Raw genomic sequence first — 25,668 nt, 5'->3', positions numbered from 1 at the left:
TGGTTTCCAGTGTTTGACTGCAGAATGCCTCTTTATTATTATTATTATTATTATTGGTAGGACATTTCATAGGACTAGCACAAACTGGCTACATAATTTTCAGGGCCTAGTGCAACATGCCAGTCACTTACTCAGAAGCGATTAAGACTTTCAAGACAGTGACAGAGAGCATGAAACCCCAGCACAGGGCCCGCTGCGCGGGGGGCGGTATGAGACGGCACACACGCCCAGGATGCCGGCCCTGGACTAGTTTTACGTGATGCATTCTCTCATAAATGAAGACCTCGGTCATAGCGAGTATTTCATTTTTATAAAATTTTCAGTTGGGTTTTAGAAGGCAGGCCTCATTAACAGGCAAAATTAGAAACCGCTTGGATTCAAAACAAGTGTGAACATTTAAAATCATGTTTGTTACAGCCAAAGAGAAATTGTAGAGTAAGACCTTGAAAGTTTGCCAAACTTTATTGAGAAATATTATCCACTAGGCTATTTTAGAAGTCCTGGAAGCTTTCATTTAACTTCAGAGGGAGCCTTTTCTACTTAAGCATGAATATGAATATATCTGATGTTACAGGTGGTCATTTCAAATCAACCAGCACATCATAAAAAGTTTAAACAGTACAAGGCAGAAAGCTGTCCACTTTCCCCTCAGAATTGTGCGTGCACGCGTGCTAAGTCCCTTTAGTCACCCTCTTTGTGATCCTATGGACTATAGCCCCCCAGACTCCTCTGTTCAAGGAATTCTTCTGGCAAGAACACTGGAGTGGGTTGGCATGCCCTCCTCCGGGAGACCTCCCTGACCCAGGGGCCACACCTCACCTCTTTAGGTCTTCTGCATGGGCAGGTGGCTTCTTCACCACCAGTGCCCCACTTGGGGTGGGGTAGCACCCACCCCAGGTCATTCCAGGCCAAGTCCAGAAGGCTCCCCTGACTGATAGCATTTTTGTTTTCTCACACCTGAAGTGTTCTATGTGTGTTAACGGTGTTCCCTATAAGAGTTCATTTCCGAAACACATTCAAAGAGCATTTTCTGTGAAAACTTAGGCAGCGCCATCTTTTAGGAGAAATTTAATTGTGAGTTATTTGGTAGAATTGCTTTGGATGACGTTATCTAACAAGCTCTTGATGAGGTTTTACTACGCATTTCTCGATACAGTATAAAACAGCATGTTTTCAGCCTACTGACAACTGAAGCTATAGGTATGATATTTCAACAAAGCACAGCAGGCCAGACCCCAGGGCGTGGTGGGAGCGGGTGTCAGTCCAAGACCCACCGTGCGTGGGCAGCTCCGCCTCTGTCTGAGCACAGATGGAGTAGCTGAGACTGTGGCCCCGAGTTGGATGCTCCAAGCTCTGGCGTGCTCTGGGCAGGCCAGATAGACAGGAGAAGGGCCACATCTCCATGTATGCAGGGCATGGGGTGGGAAGTGAGCCCACCTGGGAGCAAACAGGGTCATCAAAGGCAGTGACTGTCCCCTGGACACTCCCTTTCCAGCTGGTACCCGTGATGCGGTGGTTTGGAGGTGGGGGCAGAAGCTAGAGACGGACCTTTAGCGGTACCCTGAACTCACTTTTCCTATCCAGTGAAGCCCAGTCCTAGACTGCTTGTCTATTATTTATTTCCTTAAGGCCAAAACACAGATTCCTCTCCCCAAGTCACTGTGTGATAGTCCTCAACTGTGCAGGTTTCCACTCTGGCCTTGGGTGACGGGCTCCTCCTTGGAGTACGTGGACCTCAGTGAGGTATGGGAAAGATACTGTACGGAAATCAAGTTAATATTAAACAAAAGTGTTTGGCTCAGAGTAGAGATGACTTTTAAGTTTGCTTTATATTCTGAAAACCCAAGGGAGAAGTAGAAGATCTCAGCAACATCTCAAAAGATTCAAAGAGATAAAAAATTTGGACTACAAGATCAAACCAGTCAATCCTAAACGAAATCAACCCTGACTATTCATTCGAAGGACTGATGCTGAGGCTGAAGTTAAAATACTTTGGCCACCCGATGGGAAGAGCTGACTCACTGGAAAAGATCCTGATGCTGGCAAAGATTGAAGGTGGGAGGAGAAGGGGACGACAGAGGATGAGATGGTTGGGTGGCATCACCGACTCAATGCACATGAGTGAGCAAACTCTGGGAGGTGGTGAAGGACAGGGAAGCCTGGTGTGCTGCAGTCCATGGGGTCGCGAAGAGTCAGACATGATTTAGCAACTGAACAACAGCAACAACTTGGGGCTATACCAGTCATTTCCAGGAAAGAAATTCAAAGGTGAAAGGTTACTTTGCTTTCACCCCTGTGATGTGGAAAGGACTGAGTCTGTGCTGGCCCGGCGTGGGTGCAGCTTTACCAATTTAACAAGAGTTTGCTCAAACCCTTCTAAAGTACCTCAGCCTATTTCATTGGAGAAATCACCGAAGAATGAAAAGACTCAGTAAAAAAGAGGCTGGGTGTGTTCATGAAAGTAAGCAGCTTGTGAAATGCTTTACTTTCCTGTGACTAAAAGTTCCAGCTTGTAATTCCCAACAGGGATGGCTTCGAGCTACTCATTAGTACAGATTAAACCTGTTGCACCATGCTCATAGGGAAGAGACAGAACGTCTTGATTTGCCAACCTCGGGCCATGCCCTGCTTTGAAGGCCACTCTGAGATCAGTCCTGTAATGGAGACAGAGGCTTGGCTCACTGTGGGGTGGGGGCCAGGTACACTAGGGACATCCTTAGTTGCTCCCAAAAGGTCCAGAACCGTCCAAAAGACAGTAAAAATAAAGTTAATGAAAACAAGAGGACCCCTTCTAAGCCTGGAGATGTCATTTGCTTCTCCCTGGAGAAAAAGCAGATGAGGGGTGGGTAGGAAGGGGGAACACTGGAGAGGAGAGAGTATTTTTTTAGGAGCAAGGATACAAGGGCACATTTTGAGTCAGAAGGGAATGGTTTCATCTTCTGAAATTAAAAAAAAAAATCACTTACACAGCTCTAGAATCTGGTAAACTATTAAACAGAGTTTTGGGGCACATTAATTACACAGTCAGTATACTAACTTGGTTGCTGGGAGCTTTGAGGTGGATCAAATGGATAGGAATTGCTGTCAGGCTGAGTTTCATAGTCTCTGAACGAAAATGTTTGCATTGCATTGTCTGTTGTTTGCCTTGGGGATAAATGTTATTTTCTCAACATTCAGAACATACTTCCTCTACCCTCTGCTATGACGCGTGCTGACGGGTGGCCCAGGGAGCCCGTCAGACTGTAACAAGCAGAGCAGAGCCACCCACCGGATTGTTGCTGGTCTTCCCGGCAAGGATGACCCGGGCCTTGACCTTGTTCATGTTGAAGTTCTTCAAGTAGGCCTCATAAATCCTCTTGGCCAGAGACTTGAGATCTGCGGTTTCAGAATCTTCTAGGTCATGTTCACACGTGAGGATTTCTGCTTTCAATTTTGCTTTTTCAGATCTTGGCATTCGTCCAAAACGAATCGCTGGGGATTGGAGGGGAGATACGGAATCATGGAAAACAGAGAAATGAAGGACATAACGGGGAGTGACGACTAACAGCTGCAGGGAAAGTTCACACCACGGGTTAAACTGTGGCCGAACATTACTAGGAAATTAGAATGCACTTTTCCGCGACTCAGCTTTCTCCCTCGGAGAGGTGAATGTACTACTCAAACTCCATATATCCCAGACTTTTAAAACCAAAAGGTTAAAATAAAAATTAGCACCATTACTCACTTCATCAATAGGACGGGCTCAAGGTCACTTCATGTCATTAAGTATATAATTGACCCTTCCAATCAAGGAGATGAAAGTGAGCTTAGAAGGAGTTAACTGTTACATTTTTCTCCTTCAGAAGGTAGACATGCAACTCTTGCGAACATCATTTTAAACTTACTTTCACGTAGTAGTTGGCATGTTTTTAAAATAAGAGTAGGGGGCCTTCCCTGGTGGTCCAGTGGTTAGAACTCCACATTTCCAATGCAGGGAGCGTGGGTTTGATCCCTGATTGGGAAAGGATCTCACATACCACATGGCCAAAAAAAAGATATTAAAATAAGAGTATGATTGAATGTAATTAAACTTATAATATAGTAAAATGTTTGAAATGGCACACACTTCATGTGTAAGATATGAACATTATCTCTGTGATTTACAGTTGGTTGCAAAATCTTATATCCGAGTTTCACCATTTGAAGTTTTTAACCATAATTCCAAGAGCTCTACTGGATCTCTGCTCTTTGAGACTTACTTTCTTAGGCTCTTGTGTTACAAAATGACCTGAGTGTTAAATGCTGCAGCACGTTCATCAAAGTACAGCCCATTCCGAGCCCCTGAGAGAGGCAGACAGAGGCATGGGTGGGTGAAGTTTGAGAGACAACCTTACCTACCATTATGGGACATCCCAACCGAAAGGCACTTGTGGAAACGACAGTATTGGCACTTATTCCGATTCTTCTTCTGAATCTTGCAACTACGGTCACATTTGTCATACACCAGCTTCAGCCGAATCGTTCGCCTAAAGAAACCCTGCAGATTAACATACAGTTTGTTAAAGAGTAGGACCACTGATGAATCAATGTCATTCCTTTATTTACGCTTCTTGTTGTTCATTTATTGTCTCTTTTAAGACGAACTAAATGTAGAGAAATGGTTCATCTAAAAAGTCCGACGTAGGGATTCCCTGGTGGCCCGTGGTTAAGACTCTGCGCTCCCAGTGCAGGGGGCACAGGTTTGATCCCTGGTTGGGGGACGAGATCCCACGCGCAGCACAGCACGGGCAAATAAATAAATAAAGTTCTTAATTTCTTTTTAAAGTCTGATATAATTGAGGCAAGTTGAAAATTTGAAATTTCATTACCTGGAAAAGGAAAAGTAAGAAAATGAGGCAAAATTCAAAGTAATACCAATACATCCTCACCTAGGCAAACACACAGTCCCCCAAAGAGTGACTCCACCCAGCTAAGATTTCTACAGATGTGACTTTCTCTTCTCAGAGAACAGGTCCATATGGGTGATGAAAATATTCTAAGCATTTTTATGGGAGAACATAAACTGTCTAAAAGATAAAGATTATATAATAAAGGGAGGACAGCTGGTTGTAAATAACTTTCTTGCTTTATAAAAGCATCTTAAACTTTACCCAGTGAGAAACAACTTTAAAAAAGCCCAAAGTAAACAAAGGTGATTAAATCATGGCCCAGTGGAAAGACAACTTTGCAAGGAGCAAGACACACGCTGCGGGGCCCGCGGTTCAGGTGGGCAGGCCCCTGGCCCCAGGGGCACACTGCAGGGCGTGCCGCAGTGGCTGCGGAGGGCTTGGCCCAGGGTCTGGCTGTGGGCCGGCATGCGCTGCGGGGTCCTGACGTGGCCGAATGCTCGGGAGGACCACCGCCCTCTGCGGCCTTCTGAGGACGATGGAGAGAGCATGTGCGCCGGAGCTCTCTGACCTCGCGTCCCCGTGAAGGCAGCAGCCTCACTGTGGCTCATTCTCTTTCAAGCAGCACACTTGCCTCATCACGTATAAGGAGCAGCCCAGCGATACGCCACAGGCTATCCACAGAGCGAAATGAGCCTGCTCCTGGGATCAGTTTCTGATCGACAGCTTTCACGCGCGTGTACGGAGCCACTTCCGTCGTGTCCGACTCTGGGCCGCCCCGTGGACTGTAGCCCGCCAGGCTCTTCTTGTCCATGGCATTTTCCAGGCAAGAATACTGGAGCGGGTTGCCATTTCCTTCTCCGGGGACCTTCCCCACCCAGGGACTGAGCCCGCATCTCCTGCGGCTCCTGCACCGCAGGCGGAGCCACCAGGGACGCCCTTTAGCAGATCTTTCTCACTAACAACACACATTTGTGTATAAAATAAAGGGAAGCACAGGCAGTCCCTGAAAGGCCGCTTTTCTCCGCATCCAGGGTCCCCGTACCTTGCAGCCCTCACATGCGTGGACGCCGTAGTGGTAGCCAGAGGCTTTGTCCCCACAGATCCTACACTCGATGTTCAGGGCGATACTGGTTGACTCCTCAGTGCTGCCAGGGACCGTGGGGTAGGAGACGGACGAGGGGCTCGAGGCTGGGGACAGGGTGTCTAGGAAAAGAAGGGGGAGGTTGATGAACTTCCACGCTCTCACTATCCATCATCTAGGCCAGCTTTCTGAGGATCTGATCCCCGCCTAACCACCCCCCCACCCCACTGCCCCGGGCTTTCGCTGGGGAGGCTTCAGCGGGTGGGTAGGGCTCCCTTCCTGTGTCAGTCCTGGCCCAGCCCTCCCACAGAGACCAGGGTGGGGACATCTGGAAGCTCCCCCAGCCAGGGACTCCCCAGCTAAAAAAAAAAAACAAAAAACACTATACTCTTCACTCCATAAAAATCAAAACAAAATGGACCAAATCTTGGCCCTATAGAAAAGGGCCACCTCCCGAGCAGCCTATACACACGAATGCTCACAACAGCTTTATTCTTCATTGCCAGAAACTGAAGTATCCCACACAGACTTGCTTTTTTTTGCATCCTCCCTTCTAGCGCTTTCGTACTTGTTAACTCAGTAAATTGCACCAGAAAGACAATAAAAATCCATGTGGGCAACCCAGAAGCACAACCCAAGAAAAAAAGAAGTTGGGCTTTCTTAAAATTAAAAACTCCTGCTCTGCAGAAGACACTGTTAAGAAAATGAAAAGACAAGGCACAGACTGGGAGACGCTATTTGCAAAACACACACCCAGTAATAGACTTGCATCCAAAATACATGAACGAGTCTTACAACTTGACAGTAATGAAACTAAAAAACTCAATTAAAAACAGGCAAAGGATCTGAATAGATATCTGGCTGAAGAAGACACACAGATAGCAAGCAAGAACATGAAAACATGCTTCCCATCAGTGGTCACCGGGAAACTGTGAATTAGAAGGAGACATCACTGTGCAGCTATTAGAATGGCTAAAATCCAAAAATCTGACACCATCAAACGATGGTGAGGAGGTGGAGGAAAAGATGCTCTCATTCTAGGGAAGCAGAATGGTGCAGCCGCTGTGAAAGACAGCTTGGCAGTTTCTTATGAAGCAAAACAGTCTTAAAGAATCACACTGCTAGATATTGACACACGGTGCTGGAGGAAACTCTTGAGAGTCTCTTGGACATCAAGGAGATCCAGCCAGTTCATCCTAAAGGAGATCAGTCCTGAATATTCATTGGAAGGACTGATGCTGAAGCTGAAACTCCAATACGTTGGCTACCTGATGCAAAGAACTGACTCCTGGAAAAAGATCCTGATGCTGGGAAAGACGGAAGGCAAGAGAAGGGGTCGACAGAGAATGAGATGCTTGGATGGCATCACTGACTCGATGGACACGAGTCTGAGTAAACTCCAGGACTTGGTGATGGACAGGGAGGCCTGGCGTGCTGCAGTCCATGTGGTCGCAAAGAGTTGGACCAGAGTTAGCAACTGAACGACAATAATAATGTTGACAAAAGTTATTTGAAAACGTGTGTCCACACAAAACCCTACGTGTGAATGTTTTCAGCAGCTTTATTCTTTTTAAAACATTTTACTGAAGTGTAGTTGATTTACAATGTTGTGTTTAATAACTGCCGTACAGAAAAGTGACTCAGTTATACACGTATGATTGTTTCGTTATGGTTCGTCACAGGATATTGAACGTGGTTCCTGTGCTATACAGTAGGGCCTCGTCCTTCATCCACCCGTATTCACTGGTTTGCATCTGCTAATCCCAACTCCCAATCCTCCCCCCCCCCCCCCCACGGTAACCACAAGTCTGCTCTCTACGTCTGTGTGTCTCTGTTTTGTAAATATGCTCATTCCTTGTCATGTTTTAGATTCCACACATAGGTGATGTCATATGATATTGGTCTCTCTCTTCATGACTTACTTAGTATGATAATCTCCAGTTGCATCCATGTTGCTCCAAATGGCTGAGAAAAATGAAAAAATTACTTCGTTTTTTAAAACGGCTAAGTAATATTCCAGTGTACGTACATATGTACCACATCTTCCTTATCCATTCCTCTGTCGATGGACGTTTAGGAGGTTTCCATGCCTTGGCTATTGCGGACAGTGCTTTAGCAGCTTTACATTTAATTGCCAAAAATTAAGAGGCCAAGAGGCCCCTCAATAGGTGAAGTCAGTTCCAAAAGGCACATATGTGGTTCTTAATATCTGACATTTGGAGAAAGGCAGAGCTATAGGTGGTAAAAAGATCAGCGGCTGGAGTGGGGATGGGGGAGGCAGGGTTGAGTAGGTGAAGCACAGTGGCTTTTTTGAGGTGGTGAAACTATTCATATGAAATAGTAATGGTGAATACACAACATAATTTATTTGTCAAAATCCACAGAGTTTGACAGTTCAGAGTGAACTTCAAGGTGTGCAAATGAACAAAAATAATTGAGGAGGCCCAGGGGCCCCAGAATGGCACAGAGAATGCAATTATACAACCTAACTATATCACAAACGTGGGGAACATTTGTAGGAAACCTAGTTGAAGATGTTCGCCTGCACGACCTTGGAAATGCACGGAGTCCGTGAGTCCAGAGGAAAGGGGAACTGCACCTGGTCGCTGTCCGCACTGATAGGGTTGTTTCCGACGGGGCTCTGGGTGAGCAGCTCTGACGCCACTGCGCTTGCTGTTCTGTCACTCCATCGTGTCCGACTCTTTGTGACCCCGTAGACCGCAGCACCCCAGGCCTCCCTGTCCATCACCAGCTCCTGGAGTTCACCCAAACTCATGTCCATCGAGTCGGTGATGCCATCCAACCATCTCATCCTCTGTCGTCCCCTCTCCTCCCTCTTCAATCTTTCCCAGCATCAGGGTCTTTTCCAAGCAGTCAGTTCTTTGCATCAGGTGGCCAAAGTATTGGAGCTTCAGCTTCAGCATCAGTCCTTCCAATGAATATTCAGGACTGATTTCCTTTAGGATGGACTGGTTGGATCTCCTTGAAGTCCAAGGGACCCTCAAGAGTCTTCTCCAAGACACAGTTCGAAGGCATTGATTCTTCAGTGCTCAGCCTTTTTTATTGTCCAGCTCTCACATCCGTACATGACAATTGGAAAAAAACATAACTTTGACGTAGGCAAAGCAATGTCTCTGCTTTTTAATATGCTATCTAATTTTGTCAGAGCTTTTCTTCCAAGAAGCAAGCATGTTTCAATTTCATGGCTGCAGTCACCATCTGCAGTGATTTTGGAGCCCAAGAAAATAGTCTGTCACTGTTTCCACTGTTTCCCCATCTATTTGCCATGAAGCAATGGGACCAGACGTTATGGTCTTAGTTTTTTGAACGTTGAGTTTTAAGTCAGCTTTTTCACTCTCCTCTTTCACCTTCATCAAGAGGCTCTTTAGTTCCTCTTTGCTTTCTGCCGTAAGGGTGGTATCATCTGCGTATCTGAGATTATTGATATTTCTCCCAGCCATCTTGATTCCAGCTTGTGCTTCATCCAGCCCACATTTCGCATGATGTACTCTGCATATAAGTTAAATAAGCAGGGTGAGAATATACAGCAGACTTGACGTACTCCTTTACCAATCTGGAACCAATCTGTTGTTCCATGTCCAGTTCTAACTGTTGCGTCTTGATCTGCATGCAGGTTTCTCAGGAGGAAGGTAAGGTGGTCTGATATTCCCATCTCTTGAAGAATTTTCCACAGTTTGTTGTGATCCACACAGTCAAAGGCTTTGGCGTCGTCAGTGAAGCAGAAGTAGAAGGCACTCCACTGGAAATGAAAAACTAAATGTTCACTTAATGATGGTGGATGGATGGTGGATGAATGGATGATGGGTGGATGGTAGATGGACAGATAGTAGATGGATGGATGGATGATGGGTGGATAGTTGGATGGTGGATGGATGGATGGATGGTTGGTTAGACGGATGGTGGATACTGTTGGAGTGTGAGCTCACGGATAAGAAAAAGAGGCTAGAGTGATCCATGAGGTGGTGGATTAGAGGTGCAGACATTTGCTTGAACTCATATTACCTTAACATAGAAACAGACAGCTGTATCTAGAAATACAGACACGTGTACGTGTACGGGTTTGTATGTACACATATACGTCTGCTCCATCAGCTGAGAGAGCCGAAGAGGAAAGATACTCCAGGGCATTTCCTGGTGGTTCAGTGGTTAGGATCCCAGGCTTTTACTGCCAAGTGCTCAGGTTCAATCTTTGGTTGGGAAAACTAAGATTTCGCAAGCTGTGGGTTGTGGCCCAAAAAAAAAAAAAAGGAAGGTAAAGAAACGATACTCCAAGAGCAGCCTCAAATGCTGGGAGGGAACAGTACAGAGCATCTCAGAATTGTTAGGACCCTGGGTAAAACACTCGAAAAGGTTTTGCCTCAGAACTGGGGCAAATTACCTCTAGATCAGCACTGCTCTGGTCCCATTTAGCAAAGCTTAACCACAGGACCTGAAAGGATCAGCATTTTCCACATTAAAACTTAACTGCCTCCCAGAACAGGATTTAAGAATATTTATGTAAATACAAAATATCCATCACCAAGAAAATCCACAATGTATGGTATCTAAAAATAAACTGTAAAAAAACATGCAAAGAAGCAGAAGAACGTGATCCATTCCACTCCTATTTACCCAAGAGAAGTGAAAGCACTGTTCACACAGAGGTGTGGACATGAACCTTCCCAGCAGCTATATCTGTAACAGCCAAGACCCAGAGACAACCAGACATTTATCAACAACGTGGACCAACAAACCTCAGTAAATCCAGACAGGGAATTTTAAAAGATGAGCTGTTGATACATGCTGTCAATGCAGATGAATCTAAAGATAGTTTGGCTGAGTGAAAGGAGTTAGACTAAAAAGAGAACAGGCTGTATGATTCCATTTATATAAAATTCTAGGAAATACAAACTGGCTGATGACAGAAAGCAGACCTGTGGTTACTTTGGGAGGGAGGGAGGTATGGGGGCGCGAGTGAACTTTGGGGTGTCAGGGCTGCCATTTGATTGTGCTGATGCTTCACAAGTCTCCGTGAGTGTGCGTATGTGTGCATCGATTGCACTGTTTGAATATGTGAAGTTTTTACGTCAGTAAAGCTGGCTAAGAAACATTGTGGGTAGGGCGGGAAATACAGACTGGCAGAGCAGTCTCACCCGTCCAATCTCCCAGGTATACAGTTTACCGTGAACACATTTTATAGAGGGCCCTCCTGTATCTGCAGTTTACATAACTTAGAAATATCACCATTAGAGACAAGGATGAAAAACCGAATTTACAAATAAGAAATCATTTTATCTCTCAAATGAAGTGGTAACAATAGCAGTGAAAAATCTAGCAAGGAGACACAGATTTTACGGATTATGAGATGATTCTAAACGATCAAAAGGGTTAATTAACCATGACAAGGAGAGCTGGAGTGAAGTAAAAATGGATGAGCACACACCCACCACCCTAGCGGCCAGCGGCCGAGAGTCAAGGACGTGTGTCTGGTCACTTTCTGTAAACTCCCCTTTCTTCCTTCCTGCCGCGGTGCACACCCCGTCACAAAGCCACCGCAGCGCAGACCCCTGTGCGTGAGGTGAAGCAGGCTCCTGGGTCGCGCACTCTCAACCGCACTCTCCGTGACAGGTTTATCCGTGAACACGGCTGCCAGCACCGCCAGCCTCCCTCTCCCACCATCACCAAAGGTGAGCGCGCGGTCTCGGGAACATCTTCCCGGGGTGGGGACACAGGAGAAGACGGTGGGGGAGCGAGCCCTGGACACAAGGGGAGTCGTGGGGGTGGGGGAACACAGAGAACTCCCACCAGACGCTGCCGGGAGAAACTTCCCGGTTCTCCCAAGAGAGCCGGGCTCATCCACGCTCAGAGGGGTAAACTGCAAACACACCTCCTGGCCGGTTCAATCCTGACTCCTCCAGTCCCAACTCAACACCCACTCTTGCCAAGAAGGACCGTGGGGTCAAGTCCTCCCCAAAGGAGCCTCCTTTAAATCAGGGGTGCAGCTGACACCACATTATCCCAGCCCGGCTTTTGTTGGGAGGGACCATGCTGCAAAGCTTGAAGAATCTTAGCCCTGCAACCAGGGACTGAACCCATGTCCCCTGCAGTGGAGGCATGGAGTCCTAGCCACTGGGCCGCCAGGGAAGTCCCCGGGGTGGCTTACATGTTGCCCAGAGAGATGGACTGTGCCGTGACCCCCTCTTTCCCAGCGAGGTTACCAGACTAGACCCCACCTTTTACTGCTTTGTCTCTGCCTTGCCTGATGCCTGATGTAGTTCTTTGTTTTTTTCTACCATAACCGTCTTAAAATCCCTTTTATTTACAGTTTTAATATTTTTTTTACTGAAGCATAGTTGATATGCCAGCTTGTGTTAATTTCCGCTGTTCAGCAAAGCGATCCAGTTGTACACATATACATACATATGTTCTTTTTTAAAATATTCCTTTCCATTACGGTTTACCATATGGAAAAGACCCTGATGCTGGGAAAGACGGAAAGTGAAAGGAGAAGAGGGTGGCAGAGAATGAGATAGTTAGATGCCATCATCAGCTCAAAGGATGTGGATTTGCGCAAACTCTGGGAGAGAGTGGAGGACAGAGGAGCCAGGCGTAGTGCAGTCCATGGGGTTGCCAAGAGTCAGACACAACTGAACGACTGAACAACAACGACAAATTTAACACAGTTCTCCACGGTCTGCAGTAGGGTTTGCTGGTTTTCCATCCTAAACATGAAAGCTTACAAAAGAGTAAGGAGAAGGTTCGTATCCATTTCCAGACAAGAGAGTGATTTTTATTACAATAGGCATCTCTGCTTTAAAGAAACATAAACTCACAGCATTAAAAAAAAAAGCAGTTGCCAGCTGAATTTCAAGCATTATGTGCCTTATGTCCAGCTTTTATAAAGAGGACACACCGTGAGATGCCGCGAAAGCCCAGCGGCGCTGCATGCCACGCTCTCGTGGCTGAAGATTTCAAGGCAGAAAGACGTGACTTCTCCTCCAGGTGAAGAGAACACTGTTCTCTGCGGAAAAAACATTTCTGAGTAAAGCTTTCCAGGAAGTGGTACGCTTACCTGTAATAACAGAGCCATCTGATCCTGGACCACTTCCTAAGTACTGGTATTCTGTAAAACTGAAGCTTCCGGAACTGTCCTCCCCGATAGACTGAGAAATCTCTTGAATGGTTCCCATCTCTTGTAGGAAGTCTGCCGAGAGCGGGCTTTCCAGATCATCAGCCTCCAGTGGGGAGAGGGGACCGATGGGGCTCTCTGTGTCCACCATCTCCATCGGGAGGAGCTGGTCCCACTGCCTAGCTCCGATCTCCTGGGAGGAGAGAGAAGCCATCGGTGAAAACAGTGAAGGCCTGGAGGACCCCTGGCTTTCCTTGAGTGGAAGCATCACCGGCCAGTGGAGACAGACCTGAACTTACAATCGAAAGAGCAACATTGTCGGCCATCCTTCCTCCGCATGACTCTTGATAAGCTCAGTAAGAAAAGGAACAATTTTATTATTATTATTATTTTATTTTGGTCAAGCGGCTTGCAGGATCTCGGTTCCCTGATCAGGGACTGAGCCCAGGTCCTTGGCAGTGACAGAACTGAAGCCTAACCACTGTACCACCAGGGAAAAGCAAGGTCGCTCAGTCGTGTCCGACTATTTGCAACCCCATGGACTGTAGCCTACCAGGTTCCTCCATCCATGGGATTCTCCAGGCAAGAGTACTGGAGTGGGTTGCCATTTCCTTCTCCAGGGGATCTTCCCGACCCCGGGACTGAACCCGGGTCTCCCGCATTGCAGGCAGACGGTCTACCATCTGAGCCACCAGTGAACTGCCCCCAAAATGAAAATCTCTGAACAAGAGCTCGTCTCGAACTAGAGCTGACCCGGCCAGGAATCCCTCTGCGCTGCTGCGCGCCCTCTGTGTATCAGAGGAAGACGGAAATAGCAGGAAGATGGACACAAGCTTAGTTCCCACTGCCCCAGGGCAGCCCTTCTGGTGGGGACACATCTGGACTGTCTGGTGGGCATGCAAGGATGTGGGAGGAGGATGGGGAGGGCACGGCTGCCAGGGAGGGCTTCACTTAAAAGGGCGCAGACCCATGCAGGGACAAGGGAGAGAGCTGTGCAGACGCCTTGGGGAGAATGTTCCAGCGAAAGGAGTGGCAAGTGCGAAGCCTCCCAGGATGGATTCCTGCGGGGGTACTTGCAGGCACAAGTGGATCACTGTGGCTTGGCTGGGGTCCCGGGGGAGTGGGAGGGGCAGGCAGCTGGCAGGCACGCTGGGCACAACATTATATGTTCTCTGTGCACGTGGGATGCGTCGTGCAGGTAGGTGTTCCTAAAGTGACTGCGCGGCGACAAACACATCTAGTGTTACAGAAATCGAAACAGGTCAGTCCCCGAGAGTGCTGGGCTGTTTCAGCTCACACACAGAACGCTCTCTATGTGGGCACTTTCAGGCTGCAGCGTGCCCCCCAGATTCCGGTGTGGGAGTCCTGACGCCTGTGCGTGCCTGCTCAGTCGTGTCTGACTCTTTGCGACCCAGTGGACTGTAGCCCACCTGGCTCCTCTGTCCATGGGACTCTCCAGGCAAGAATACTGGAGTGGGTAGTCATGCTCTCCTCCAGGGATCTTCCCGGCCCAGGGATCGAACCCGCGTCTCCTGTGGCTCCTGCACTGGTAGGCGGGTTCTCTACCACTGAGCCACCTGGGGAGCCCTAGGGCCCTAGAGTGGGGTTGCGTTTGGACATGAGAAAGGGGTGATTACATTAAGATGAGGTCTTCAGAGGGGACCCTAATCCAATCTGGCTGGTGGAAAGAGACATGGGGGTGTACACGGGGGTGGGGGGCAGCCCGTGGGGACACAGCGGACGGCGGCCCTGTGACCCGAGCAGAGGGTAATTGAGAGGAACCAAAGCCGCCCACACTTCGACCTTGGACTGCGGGCCTCCCAGACAGTGAAAAGCAAACACTGTCGGGGGCGGCAGCCCGTGACCCGCCCCGGGGGTACAAAGTCACAGCACAGGTCCTTCCGTGCAGGCTGGTCTCACGCTGCTGCCCAAACCTCGGAAGCCACTTCCTGCGACCTTCAGACCAGGGCCCGGCCTCCCGCACAACGTGGGCCCTGGTGACACACCCTCCCCATCTCGCCCTGGTCACCCGCCCCCCCGCCCCTGAGACCAGCGGCACGGGTCATCGCCCCGTCTAGACCCCCCAGTGCCAGTCCCGGCCCCCTGCCTGAACCGCACTCCGCTCCCCGCCTTCCCGAGGCCCCTCCAAGTTCACCCCCCAGCCCGGCCCAGTCCCTCCTCGCCAACGAGGCCGACGAGGCGACATTCAGCTTCTGAAACGGCCTCAGGGAAGCCCACGAGCACGTCAAGAGGGGTGCGTGCCGCCAGTCCTGGCCGCGGCTCAGCGGGGCGAGGGCTGTGGTCCCTCCACGACCTCGGAAGGCTGGGCTCTTGGGACCAAGGAAGAAAAGAAACGAAAGAAAGGGAAGTTGCTCAGTCGTATCCAACTCTTTGTGACCCCACAGACTGTAGCTTACCAGGGTCCTCTGTCCATGGGATTTCCCAGGCAAGAACACTGGAGAGGGTTTCCATTTCCTTCTCCAGGGGATCTTCCCAACCCAGGGATCAAACCCGGGTCTCCTGTATTTCAAGCAGATGCTTTACCCTCTGAGCCACCACGACCGTGGAAGGCTGGGCTCTTGGGACCAAGGGAGAGGACCCTGCCAAAAGCAGACCCGTGGAATGTACTTGTGTCAAAGCATTTCACATCTCAGCCCAGCTGCAAGTCAATAGCAGCTTCAAATGCAAAGATGAAGGGATGGTTTGCTTCCTTTAGAAATGAAAAATGGGTCCAGTCCACATGCTTTTGTGAGATTCACATCTCATGCCAGGATTCTGACAGTGAGTGATCATAGCCAATGATAATGCCACAACAAAAAAGAAAAGGGAATCATTAAACTTCCATAAGATTAAGAAGATGTTATCATCTTTTAAGGTAAATCAGACTGTGAATCTGTACTTTTTTATTATATTTTATATTGCATCATAATTGAATTTCTTCAAATGGCAAGTGAGATAAAGGGATTCCTTAAGATATTGTCTGGGAGGTCCCTGGTGGTCCAGTGATTGTGACTTCACCCTCCAGTACGGGGGGTGCAGATTCCATCCCTGGTTGGGGAGCTAAAATCCCACGTGTTTTGTGGCCAAAAAATCAAAACATAAAAGAGAAGCAATATTACAGATTCAATAAAGACTTTAAAAATGGTCCACATCTAAAATAATGGGAAAAAAAAAGAGATATTTTCCACCATGAACAAAAGGTTCCAAAGTGCAGTCATTAACTTACTACCTCCACCATAAGGTTCAACCTCAAAAATATACAACAGCCAGGCACAGGCCATGTTATCAATGGGGCCGTGACCACCTCCTCCTCTGCACCGTCATATTCTCAGCGCTGCGAGGAAAACACACGCGGAAGCAGCCTTGTGTTCCTGCAAACATCCTATCTCTCAACCAGGAGCACCCAGATCCGGAGGAACTCAACTCCGACTACAAACAATGTCAGTCTCCCTGGTATTCCAACAGGGAGTTGGAATGCTCTGCCATCTTTTCGTTTTACCTTTCAGTTGCTTTCCAAGGGTACCTGAGATTTATGGAGAGAAACATCAGTGTTTCTGTTAATGAAGAGCTAAAGGATGTGAGAGTTGGACTATAAGGAAAGCTGAGCAAAGAATTGATGCTTTTGAACTGTGGTGTTGGAGAAGACTCTGGAGAGTCCCTTGGACTGCAAGGAGATCCAACCAGTCCATCCTAAAGGAGATCAGTCCTGGGTGTTCATTGAAAGGATTGATGCTGAAGCTGAAACTTCAATACTTTGGACACCTGGTATGAAGAACTGACTCATTTGAAAAGACCCTGATGCTGGAAAAGATTGAAGGCAGGAGGAGAAGGGGACAACCGAGGATGAGATGGTTGGATGGCATCACCGACTTGATGGACATGAGTTTGAGCAAGCTCCAGGAGTTGGTGATGGACAGGGAGGCCTGGTGTGCTGCTGTCCATGGGGTCACAAAGAGTCAGACACAACTGAGTGACTGAACTGAACTGAAATGAGATCCCTGGAAGTGAGGCAACACCATGACCTCTGGCCAGAGGACCGGCCGCCACACATCACTGGACACACTGGCCCTGGCTGCTTCCACCCTGAGCAGATAAGGGACACTGCCCTTTGGACGTTTCCGCAGGTAAAGTCGAGGCCGCGTGGCACACGCCCTACCCCGCTGGCCTGCGGTTCCTAGTAGCCTCTGCACATGTTGTCTCAACATCACTGTCACCTCTGCTCCGGGATCAGGAAGGTTACGGCAAGTCCCTGCCTCTGGAGCCCACAGAACACGGCTGCCGCCTGGTCCATCAAGATGGGCAACAGGCGCCAGTTACCATGCCCTGTCCCCAGGGTCCTAGGTCCTCCGGGGCTTCAGGAGGGAGAAAAAGATACCACCAATGATCTCTCAGCAGCTCCCAGTGCAGCCAAGAGGCAAGACATCAGGAGATGATGTGGATGGAAGTCAAACAGGCCTCAGTTTCTGGGCAGGGAGAAGCCAGGGAAGGAGCGGCGGGTGCTGAGGATAGGTGATAAAGCCGAGTTCCAACAGAGACGTGGGGGATGCACACTCCATCCCCCTTCCTGGACAATCCGTTCTGAGACTCGTTGGCTTTTAAATGCAACTTTTCTCATCCAACTTAAGTGTTAGAACTGTATCCTGTATATGAGAAACTCGAATGTAAACTGCTAAAGTTCTACTTTTAGTAGAACATTGATCTGTCAAAATATTGATGGTCCAGTGGTTAAGACTCAGCCTTGCCAACACTGGGGGTATGGGTTTGATCCCTGGTCAGGGTACAATTATATAACCCCACATGCCGAGCAGTGCAGTGAAAAAAAGATTTAAAACAAAATTAAATGAAAAAAAAAGAGAAATTAACAGAGTGAATCATAACCATTAAAGAAAGCCTGAGAGACGAAACAAACAAAAATCTAAGGACCATTGTCTGTTGCTGTTCAGCCGCTAAGTCATGTCCAGCTCTCTGCGCCACAGTGAACATAGTGAACGACAGAGGCAAGTGGGCAGGAAGAGGCAGGCTTCACACGGGGAGGTGGGCGGGTGGGTGCACCGTGCCCACGGCCTGGGCAGCCGACTGGCACACATCACCGGCCCCTCAGGAAAGGTGTGGACAGAGCGCCAGTCTGACTCTACTGGAGAAGGAGCAGCCAGAGAACGTGGAAAACGTTGGGCTGCAAACCAGTGCTTTGAAGAGAGTCAAGAAGTCTCATTATCTGATTGGAATAACGAAGCGGGGACTCACTTCACTACTGTCTCCCAAGGGTGTTGCTGTGTCTCACCCATTTTTGCCCCCTCACATTACTTTTATAAGTTTTTTTCTTAAAGAATCCATTTAATTAATTAATTAATATGGCTTATTAAATTCTTTGGCCTTAGTGGTAGCATTCAGGATCTAGTTCCCTGACCAGGAAGCGAACCCAGGCCCCCTGCATTGGGAGCATGGAGTCTTAGCCCCTGGACCACCAGGGAAGTCCCCACACCCCCACACACATTATTAACAGAGTTTCTCGGACCTAGAAGTCTTTTTGTAAATGTTCTCTGAAATAAAGTACTAAATAAAAGTTCACCATCTAAACATATTTCTATGCTGTGACATCAGATACTCAAGAAAAAGAGCAAGTGGAGTTAGGCTGGAGTTCTCGAACCTATGTTTGACTCAGAAGGGTCCAGCTAAACAGCTGAGCAAGCGTCAGCCTTTCACTTTGCTGCTCCTTACCCCCCTCCGCTCAGCTCTCACCGTACCATAAAGCCTCTGTAGATGATCCCTTCTCAGGCCTGATGATGCCGCCTTTGAGCGACCTGCTGATCACGGTCTTCACTCGGTCAAGTTGACTAGACTTCATTCAGTCAAGGTAAAAGAGAGAATTTTTGTCAAACGAGTACCATTTGTGGAGCAGATAAGCAGCTTTCAGACAAAGAATTTTTCCACTTTTCATCAACTCTAATTTACTACCTTGTCAGATTCTTTATACTTTCCTGTATATTTTATGGAGTTCACACAACTGTTGAGATGACTTTTGGCTTAACTTGTTGGGTTAGGACTGGAAACAACATTTCAAAATAAACAAAATAATGCTAAAAAGCCCTCTGCACCTTTACCTTACACCTGAAGTTCACTGAAATAGATTAATCATTAGTGCCTGCATAATGATTAACAAAGTAAGTATAGAAAAGGCCTAGGAAACACATTTAAAACAGAAAAGTACCAGAGTATAATAATAAGAAAACAAAGGACTGTGTATTTTAACAAATTAAATCAAACATACCAGGAGTAGTTTGCACAATAGGTTTGACTAGAGCTTTCTAAATCTTTCCCAACAATGCCTAAGGCGTGAAATTTTGTAATCAAGAGTCTGGCAGGCAGAAATGGGAGACAAAAGGATAGCTGTGAGCCTCTACATCTCTGTCTTTAAAGGTGCAAAGAGAATGTTTCTGATCATTTCCAAGAAATCTCCCTCCACTTTTATACAAAGGTCACACTCTATCACGTAGGTGTTCCAGCACTTCAAACCCAACTCCTTCCCATATTTCTGAAAATGGAGTTAACGTTCTTAAATATAATCTTACTTTTGTGGATGGTGATACCAAAATAATTGCAGGAATGTGGCAACTTTGGACAGCCGTTGGTGTCAGCTGCAATGGAATTTGAGTGAGAAGCTTGACACAGGAACCAAAGTCAATGGCTGCAGCCACTAATGAAAACAGTGAAGTGAAGCGAAGTGAAGTGGCTCAGTTGTGTCTGACTCTTTGTGACCCTGTGGACTGTAGCCCACCAGGCTCCTCTGTCCATGGGATTCTCCAGGCAAGAATACTGGAGTGGGTTGCCATTTCCTTCTCCAGGGGATCTTCCCAACCCAGGGATCGAACCCGGGTCTCCCGCATCGCAGACACTTTAACCTCTAAGCCACCAGGGAAAAACAGTATGGAGTTCCTCAAAAAACCAAAAATAGAGTTGCCATGTGACCCAGCAATCCCACTCCTGGATGGATAGCCAGATAAAACTATAACGCACAAAGATACATGCATCCCCGTGTTCACAGCAGCACAATTTCCAGCAGAGAGATGGACACACCCTAACTGTCCATGGACAGATGGATTGGTGAAGAAGAAGTGGTGAAGACATACACATGAACACTACTCAGCCACAAAAAAGGATAAAGCCAATGGCAGCAGCACGGATGGCCTTGGAGATTATCATACTAAGTGAAGTAGGTCAGAGAGAGACAGACAAATACCGTACGATATTGCTTACATGTAGGATCTAAAATAAGACACAATGGAACCTATTTGGGAGACAGAAGCAGACTCACAGACAGAACAGATTTCTGGTTGCCAAGGGGGTGGGGGGCTGGAGAGCGATGGTCTGGGAGTCTGAGGTTAGCAGAGGAAAACTATTACACATAGAACGGATGGACAAGAAGGTCTTACTGCATAGTACAGGGAACTATATTCAATACCCTGTGACAAGCCATAATGGCAAAGAACATGAAAAAGAATATATATATATATATATATATGGCTACTATGTAGCTCAGTCAGTAAAGAATCTGTCTGCAATGCAGGAGAGCCAGGTTTGATTCCTGGGTTGGGAAGATCCCCTGGAGAAGGAAACAGCAGCCTACTTCAGTATTCTTGCCTGGGAAATCCCATGGACAGAGGACCCTGGCAGGCTATAGTCCACGGGGTCGCAGAGTCGGACATGACTGAGCAACTAAACCATCACCATGTGTGTGTATATATATAATGGAATCACTTTGCAACAGAAATGAACACAACATTGTAAATCAACTCGACTTCAATTAAAAAATTAATTTTAAAAGTTGTGAGCGAAAGTCCATGGAAATGAAACTCACATTTATGACACGAACACTTTGACCCAATGAAGACGGAACCACGGGTAGTGGGGAGGACACTGAACTTCACCACTCAGACGACAGACAAGCAGTAGAGAACCGAGGGCCTGGATGGTCACAAAGCTGAACGGTGACGCTCCAGGCAAGGAGGGCCTGCTGGGTGTTGGTAGGGACACCCCACGGATGGCAGGACGTGAGTCAAGCTGGGGCTCACCGCTGGGATGGGAGCGTGTTTTGTGAACTTGGTGGACTATGTGAGTTCCCCTGAGCTGGTGACCATGCTTCTCCTGGAGACATCTTAGAGGGGGATCCACAGCTCCAGGGCAGGGGTGTGGGAGCTGAGACAGGGCGGGGAGGGGGTGCAAGGAGCACCCTGGGAACCAGGCTCTCCGTAACAGTTACTGCAGTGCTTTCTCTATGGGTCCACACTGGGGCAGGGGAGGCAGCCCTGGTCCCACTGCCATCGGGGACCAGAGGCTCAGAGAGGGACACGCCTTGTGTGGCCCGGACGTGAAGAGAGAGAAATAAATAAGTGATGGCAGAGGCAGTGTGACGAGGGCCATCTGGGGACACCATGAGGGTCAGGGAGCCTCCACCAAGGAGGGGATGTCCACGCTGAATCCTAAGAGGTGACCAGAAAGAAATGCAGCAGGAGAAAAAGGGTGAGGAGGAGTTTCTAAGGAAAGGGCACAGCCCATGTGCAGAGATGATCTGAAACATCCCTGAGTAGCTGAGAAGATTGGGGTCACCCACGTGGAAGGCGCTGGGCCCGTGACCCGTGGCTGCACCGCAAACAAGCCCACAGGTCAGCGGCTTGAACTCCATCCACTGTTTGCTCACAGTTCTGTGGATCAGCACCTCGGGCTGGGTTGGCTGGGTCTTCCTTGGTCAGCGGGTCGCCGTGGCTGGGGGGTCAGTGGGGACAGACGCTGGGTGCGGGCTGGGCCCTTCTCACCATGTGGCCTCTATCCTAGGAGGCCAGCCCGGGCTTCTGCAGGTGCCTTCGTCTTCCAAGAGGGAGTGTGGGAGCTTGGCGACCTCACTTGTAAATACTGCATCACTTCTGCCAACTTTTGCAGGTCAAAGCGAGTCGGGCTGAGATCCAAGTGGTGGGGAAATAAGCCCGGTCTCCAAGAGGGCACCCCAGAGAACCTGGGACCCTTTTCTAGTGCAGGGTTGGGGTTGGGGGTGGGGGCCTTCCCTGGGGGGAGAGGCCAGCAGTGAAGTCGGGGTGCATCACTGCTCAAGGCTCAGGACTCAGCCTGTGGCCTCCACCTTGCAAGCAGGAAGCAGCCACAGAGGCATGCGGGCAGGATGGTGACATGGGAGGGACCACATCGGGCTTCTTCTGGCTGCAGGCGGAATCCAGAGTTAAAGGAAAGCAGGCAAAGTGAGAAGCAGCAGGACTCCTCCGGAGGATGTGGTAAGTGCCCGCCCCCAGGGCTGATCTGGGGAGGCTTGAGGGAAGGGGACGGAGACCTAACACGGCCAGCGGGCAGGGATGGAGCAGGGAACTGGGACAGAGCCTGGGATACACCTCCTCTCCGGCTCAGGTAACTGGGAGACACCATGAAACCGGGAACATGAAGAGAAGAGCCGGTTCCCAGAGCCAAGAGAGTCGCGGAGGGGGAGGATGGTGAATTCAGGGGTGGGCTGCGGTGACAGTGTCTGTAGGACCGGCAGGCTTAGGCTCTGCCAATGCCTCCTCTTCTGGAAAGCTCTGAGGATGTTACCAGCGTTCACCTCCTACAGCTCCTAGCAGCAGCAGCATCGGGCAGGCAGATGAAGCCCCATCCTGCTCTGGGTGACCTTAGATACCTGAAGTGCAGTCTCAGCAGCTGTGATGGGGTTACTAACATCCACATGCTGGTTGGCCCAAGCGTGTTTGGATCGATGGGCCTGTGGTGACTGTCCCTCCTTCCTCAAGTCCCCCCGCCCCACCCACACCTTTATCCCTTAATCACGCCCTTCCTCCTGCCTGGCTGGACTTTAAAGAAGCCTGAGCACCAAAAAATTGATGCTTTTGAACTGTGGTGCTAGAGAAGGCTCTTGAGAATCCCTTGAACTGCAAGGAGATCAAACCAGTCTATCCTAAAGGAAGTCAACCCTGAATAGTCACTGGAAGGACTGGTGCTGAAGCTGAAGCTCCAATACTTTGGCCACCTGATGTGATCCTCATTCTGGGAAAGACTGAAGGCAGGAGGAGAAGGGGGTGAAGGAGGATGAGATGGTTGGATGGCATCACCAACTCAACGGACATGAGTTTGAGTAAGCTCTGGGAGCTGGTGATGGACAGGGAAGCCTGGTGTGCTGCAGCCCATGGGGTCGCAAAGAGTCGGACACGGCTGAGCGACTGAACAACAAAGGCAAGAGCAAGCTGACAGAAACACGGAGAAAAATACCCCTCGGGTGTGCAGAGCCGAACACCAGGAGGAAGGGGAAACGAGGCGGCATTTGTATTAGATTCTACAAGTACCGAGAAGAAATGCTGGAGACCTCTGAGGCCTTCCTGTTGCTGAAACAAAATGAGACAGTAGCAAGATTACTCAAGGCTGACTGATGGCGTCAGCCCGCAAATGCATTTCCACTTCCTGCCCTGCAGTGCTGAGAGCCTACACAAAAGTTTTATGGGAAAGAGAAAAGTCCCTTTATCTTTAACTTCTCTGGGCCAACTCAATGAAATCTAAGTTTGTTTTAAAGCACGAGAAATCAAGGAGAAAGACGATTACTTCCGGTGGTTGTATATCCTGGAGGCTAATTTTGGCTTTATGATTTCAGAAACTTGATAACAGATGTGCCTATTATTTTCTTTTTTTAAAAAACCATTAAAACAAACCAAAGTATAGTTAATTTACAATGTTGTGTTAGTTTCAGAGGACAGCAGGGTGGTTCAGTTGTAGACATATATACATATATATGTTCCTTTTCAGATTCTTTTCTATTACAGGTTATTACAAAATATTATAGTTTCCTATTCTATACAATAGGTCATTGTTTATCTCTTTTATACATAGTAGCATGTATCTGTTGTGTGTGCATCCTCAGTCACTTCAATCATGTCTGACTCTTTGCGACCCCATGGACTGTAGCCCACCAGGCTCCTCTGTCCATGGAGTTCTCCGGGCAAGAATACTGGAGTGGGTTGCCATTTCCTCCTCCAGGGGATCATCCCGACCCAGGGATCGAATGCACATCTGTTGGTATCTCCTGCATTGCAGGAAAATTCTTTTTTTTTTCATTTATTTTTATTAGTTGGAGGCTAATTAATTACTTTACAATATTGTAGTGGTTTTTGCCATACATTGACATGAATCAGCCATGGATTTACATGTGTTCCCCATCCCGATCCCCCCTCCCACATCCCTCCCCATCCCATCCCGCTGGGTCTTCCCAGTGCACCAGCCCTGAGCACTTGTCTCATGCATCCAACCTGGGCTGGAGATCTGTTTCACCCTTGATAGTATACTTGTTTCAATGCTGTTCTCTCAGAACATCCCACCCTCGCCTTCTCCCACAGAGTCTAAAAGTCTGTTCTGTAAATCTGTGTCTCTTTTTCTGTTTTGCATATAGGGTTATCATTTCCATCTTTCTAAATTCCATATATATGCGTTAGTATACTGTATTGGTCTTTATCTTTCTGGCTTACTTCACTCTGTATAATGGGCTCCAGTTTCATCCATCTCATTAGAACTGATTCAAATGAATTCTTTTTGATGGCTGAGTAATATTCCATTGTGTCTACATATACACAGGCAAATTCTTTACCTACTGAGCCACCTGGGAAGCCCACATATCTGTTAATCCCTGCTAATTTATCCCTCCCCAGGACCATCCCCTCAGGAAACCATAAATCTGTTTCCTAGGTCTGTGATTCTGTCTCTGATTCATTAGCAAATTCACTGATAGTACTTGTTTAGCTTCCACAGGTCCGTGATACCATACAATCCAAGCCTTCGTCTGACTCGCTTGACTTAATGTGATCACCTAGAGGTCAGTGCCTGCCGCTGCAAATGGCAGAGACACGGCCGTGTCCAAACCGCTCTCCTTCAGCTCCCCCTTTGAGGGCTTCCCTGGCGGCTCAGAGGCTAAAGCGTCTGCCTGCAGTGGAGGAGATCTGGGTTTGATCCCTGGGTTGGGAAGATCCCCTGGAGAAGGAAATGGCAACCCACTCCAGTATTCTTGCCACGGGGTCTCAAAGAGTCGGACACGACTGAGCGACTTCACTTCGCTTCACTTGGTTCTGGATGAGGTCAGAGGCATCGCATTCAACACCGGGCCGCAGCGGCAAGGTCTGAGCGTCCTCCAGTTTTTCCAGTCTGACACGGAGCAGCAGAGGGTCAGACACAGGGACCTCAGAGTAAAGCGGTCCTCCCTCTAGTGATAACATTAGGAGAGACAGGAAGTACTAGAAGTTTCTGGAGAGACAGCCCCCTCCAGTAATGCTCTGAATGCCCAGAGCCAGCTTGGCCTGCAGAACCGCCTGGGAATTCAGCATCAGCCCTTCCGTAAACGCACTCGGAGGAGCAACTTCATGGACACGGTCCCACTTCCTGGGAGGTGAGCACCACTTCTGGACATTTTCACAAACCACGCTAAGGTACAAACGCCATATTGTGTCCAGCGTTCAGAGTGGCCTGCCTTCTGTTTCTCTGACTTGACTGGACGGTGACGCCTGCTCACTGCGTGTGTTTTGCTCTGCAGAGAATGAGACAGCAGTAGGAAAAAGCCGAAATCG

At 48.4% G+C, this 25,668-nt stretch overlaps 1 protein-coding gene across 3 annotated transcripts in view; it reads right to left on the bottom strand.

Annotated features, from left to right (window-relative positions):
* The window catches only part of PPARA (peroxisome proliferator activated receptor alpha), a 71,221-nt gene that overhangs the window by 14,579 nt on the left and 30,974 nt on the right, over positions 1-25,668 (bottom strand). For 2 of the 3 annotated variants that reach the window (XM_070453504.1, XM_020902080.2), the window contains exons 3-6: positions 13,022-13,271; positions 5,911-6,071; positions 4,378-4,516; positions 3,269-3,471 (exon numbers count right to left, since the gene is read on the bottom strand). In XM_070453504.1, the coding sequence (XP_070309605.1) occupies positions 3,269-3,471; positions 4,378-4,516; positions 5,911-6,071; positions 13,022-13,235 (717 nt within the window). In that variant the 5' untranslated portion in view covers positions 13,236-13,271. Of the gene's footprint in view, positions 1-3,268; positions 3,472-4,377; positions 4,517-5,910; positions 6,072-7,871; positions 9,710-13,021; positions 13,272-25,668 lie in introns of those variants that run through there. The other variant, XM_070453505.1, reaches the window with a different exon arrangement.

The sequence above is a fragment of the Odocoileus virginianus genome, chromosome 23 (assembly GCF_023699985.2).
Source record: "Odocoileus virginianus isolate 20LAN1187 ecotype Illinois chromosome 23, Ovbor_1.2, whole genome shotgun sequence".
Taxonomy (NCBI): Eukaryota; Metazoa; Chordata; class Mammalia; order Artiodactyla; family Cervidae; genus Odocoileus; species Odocoileus virginianus.
The sequence above is the reverse complement of the archived record's forward strand: the minus strand, read 5'-3'. Positions and strand labels throughout refer to the sequence as shown.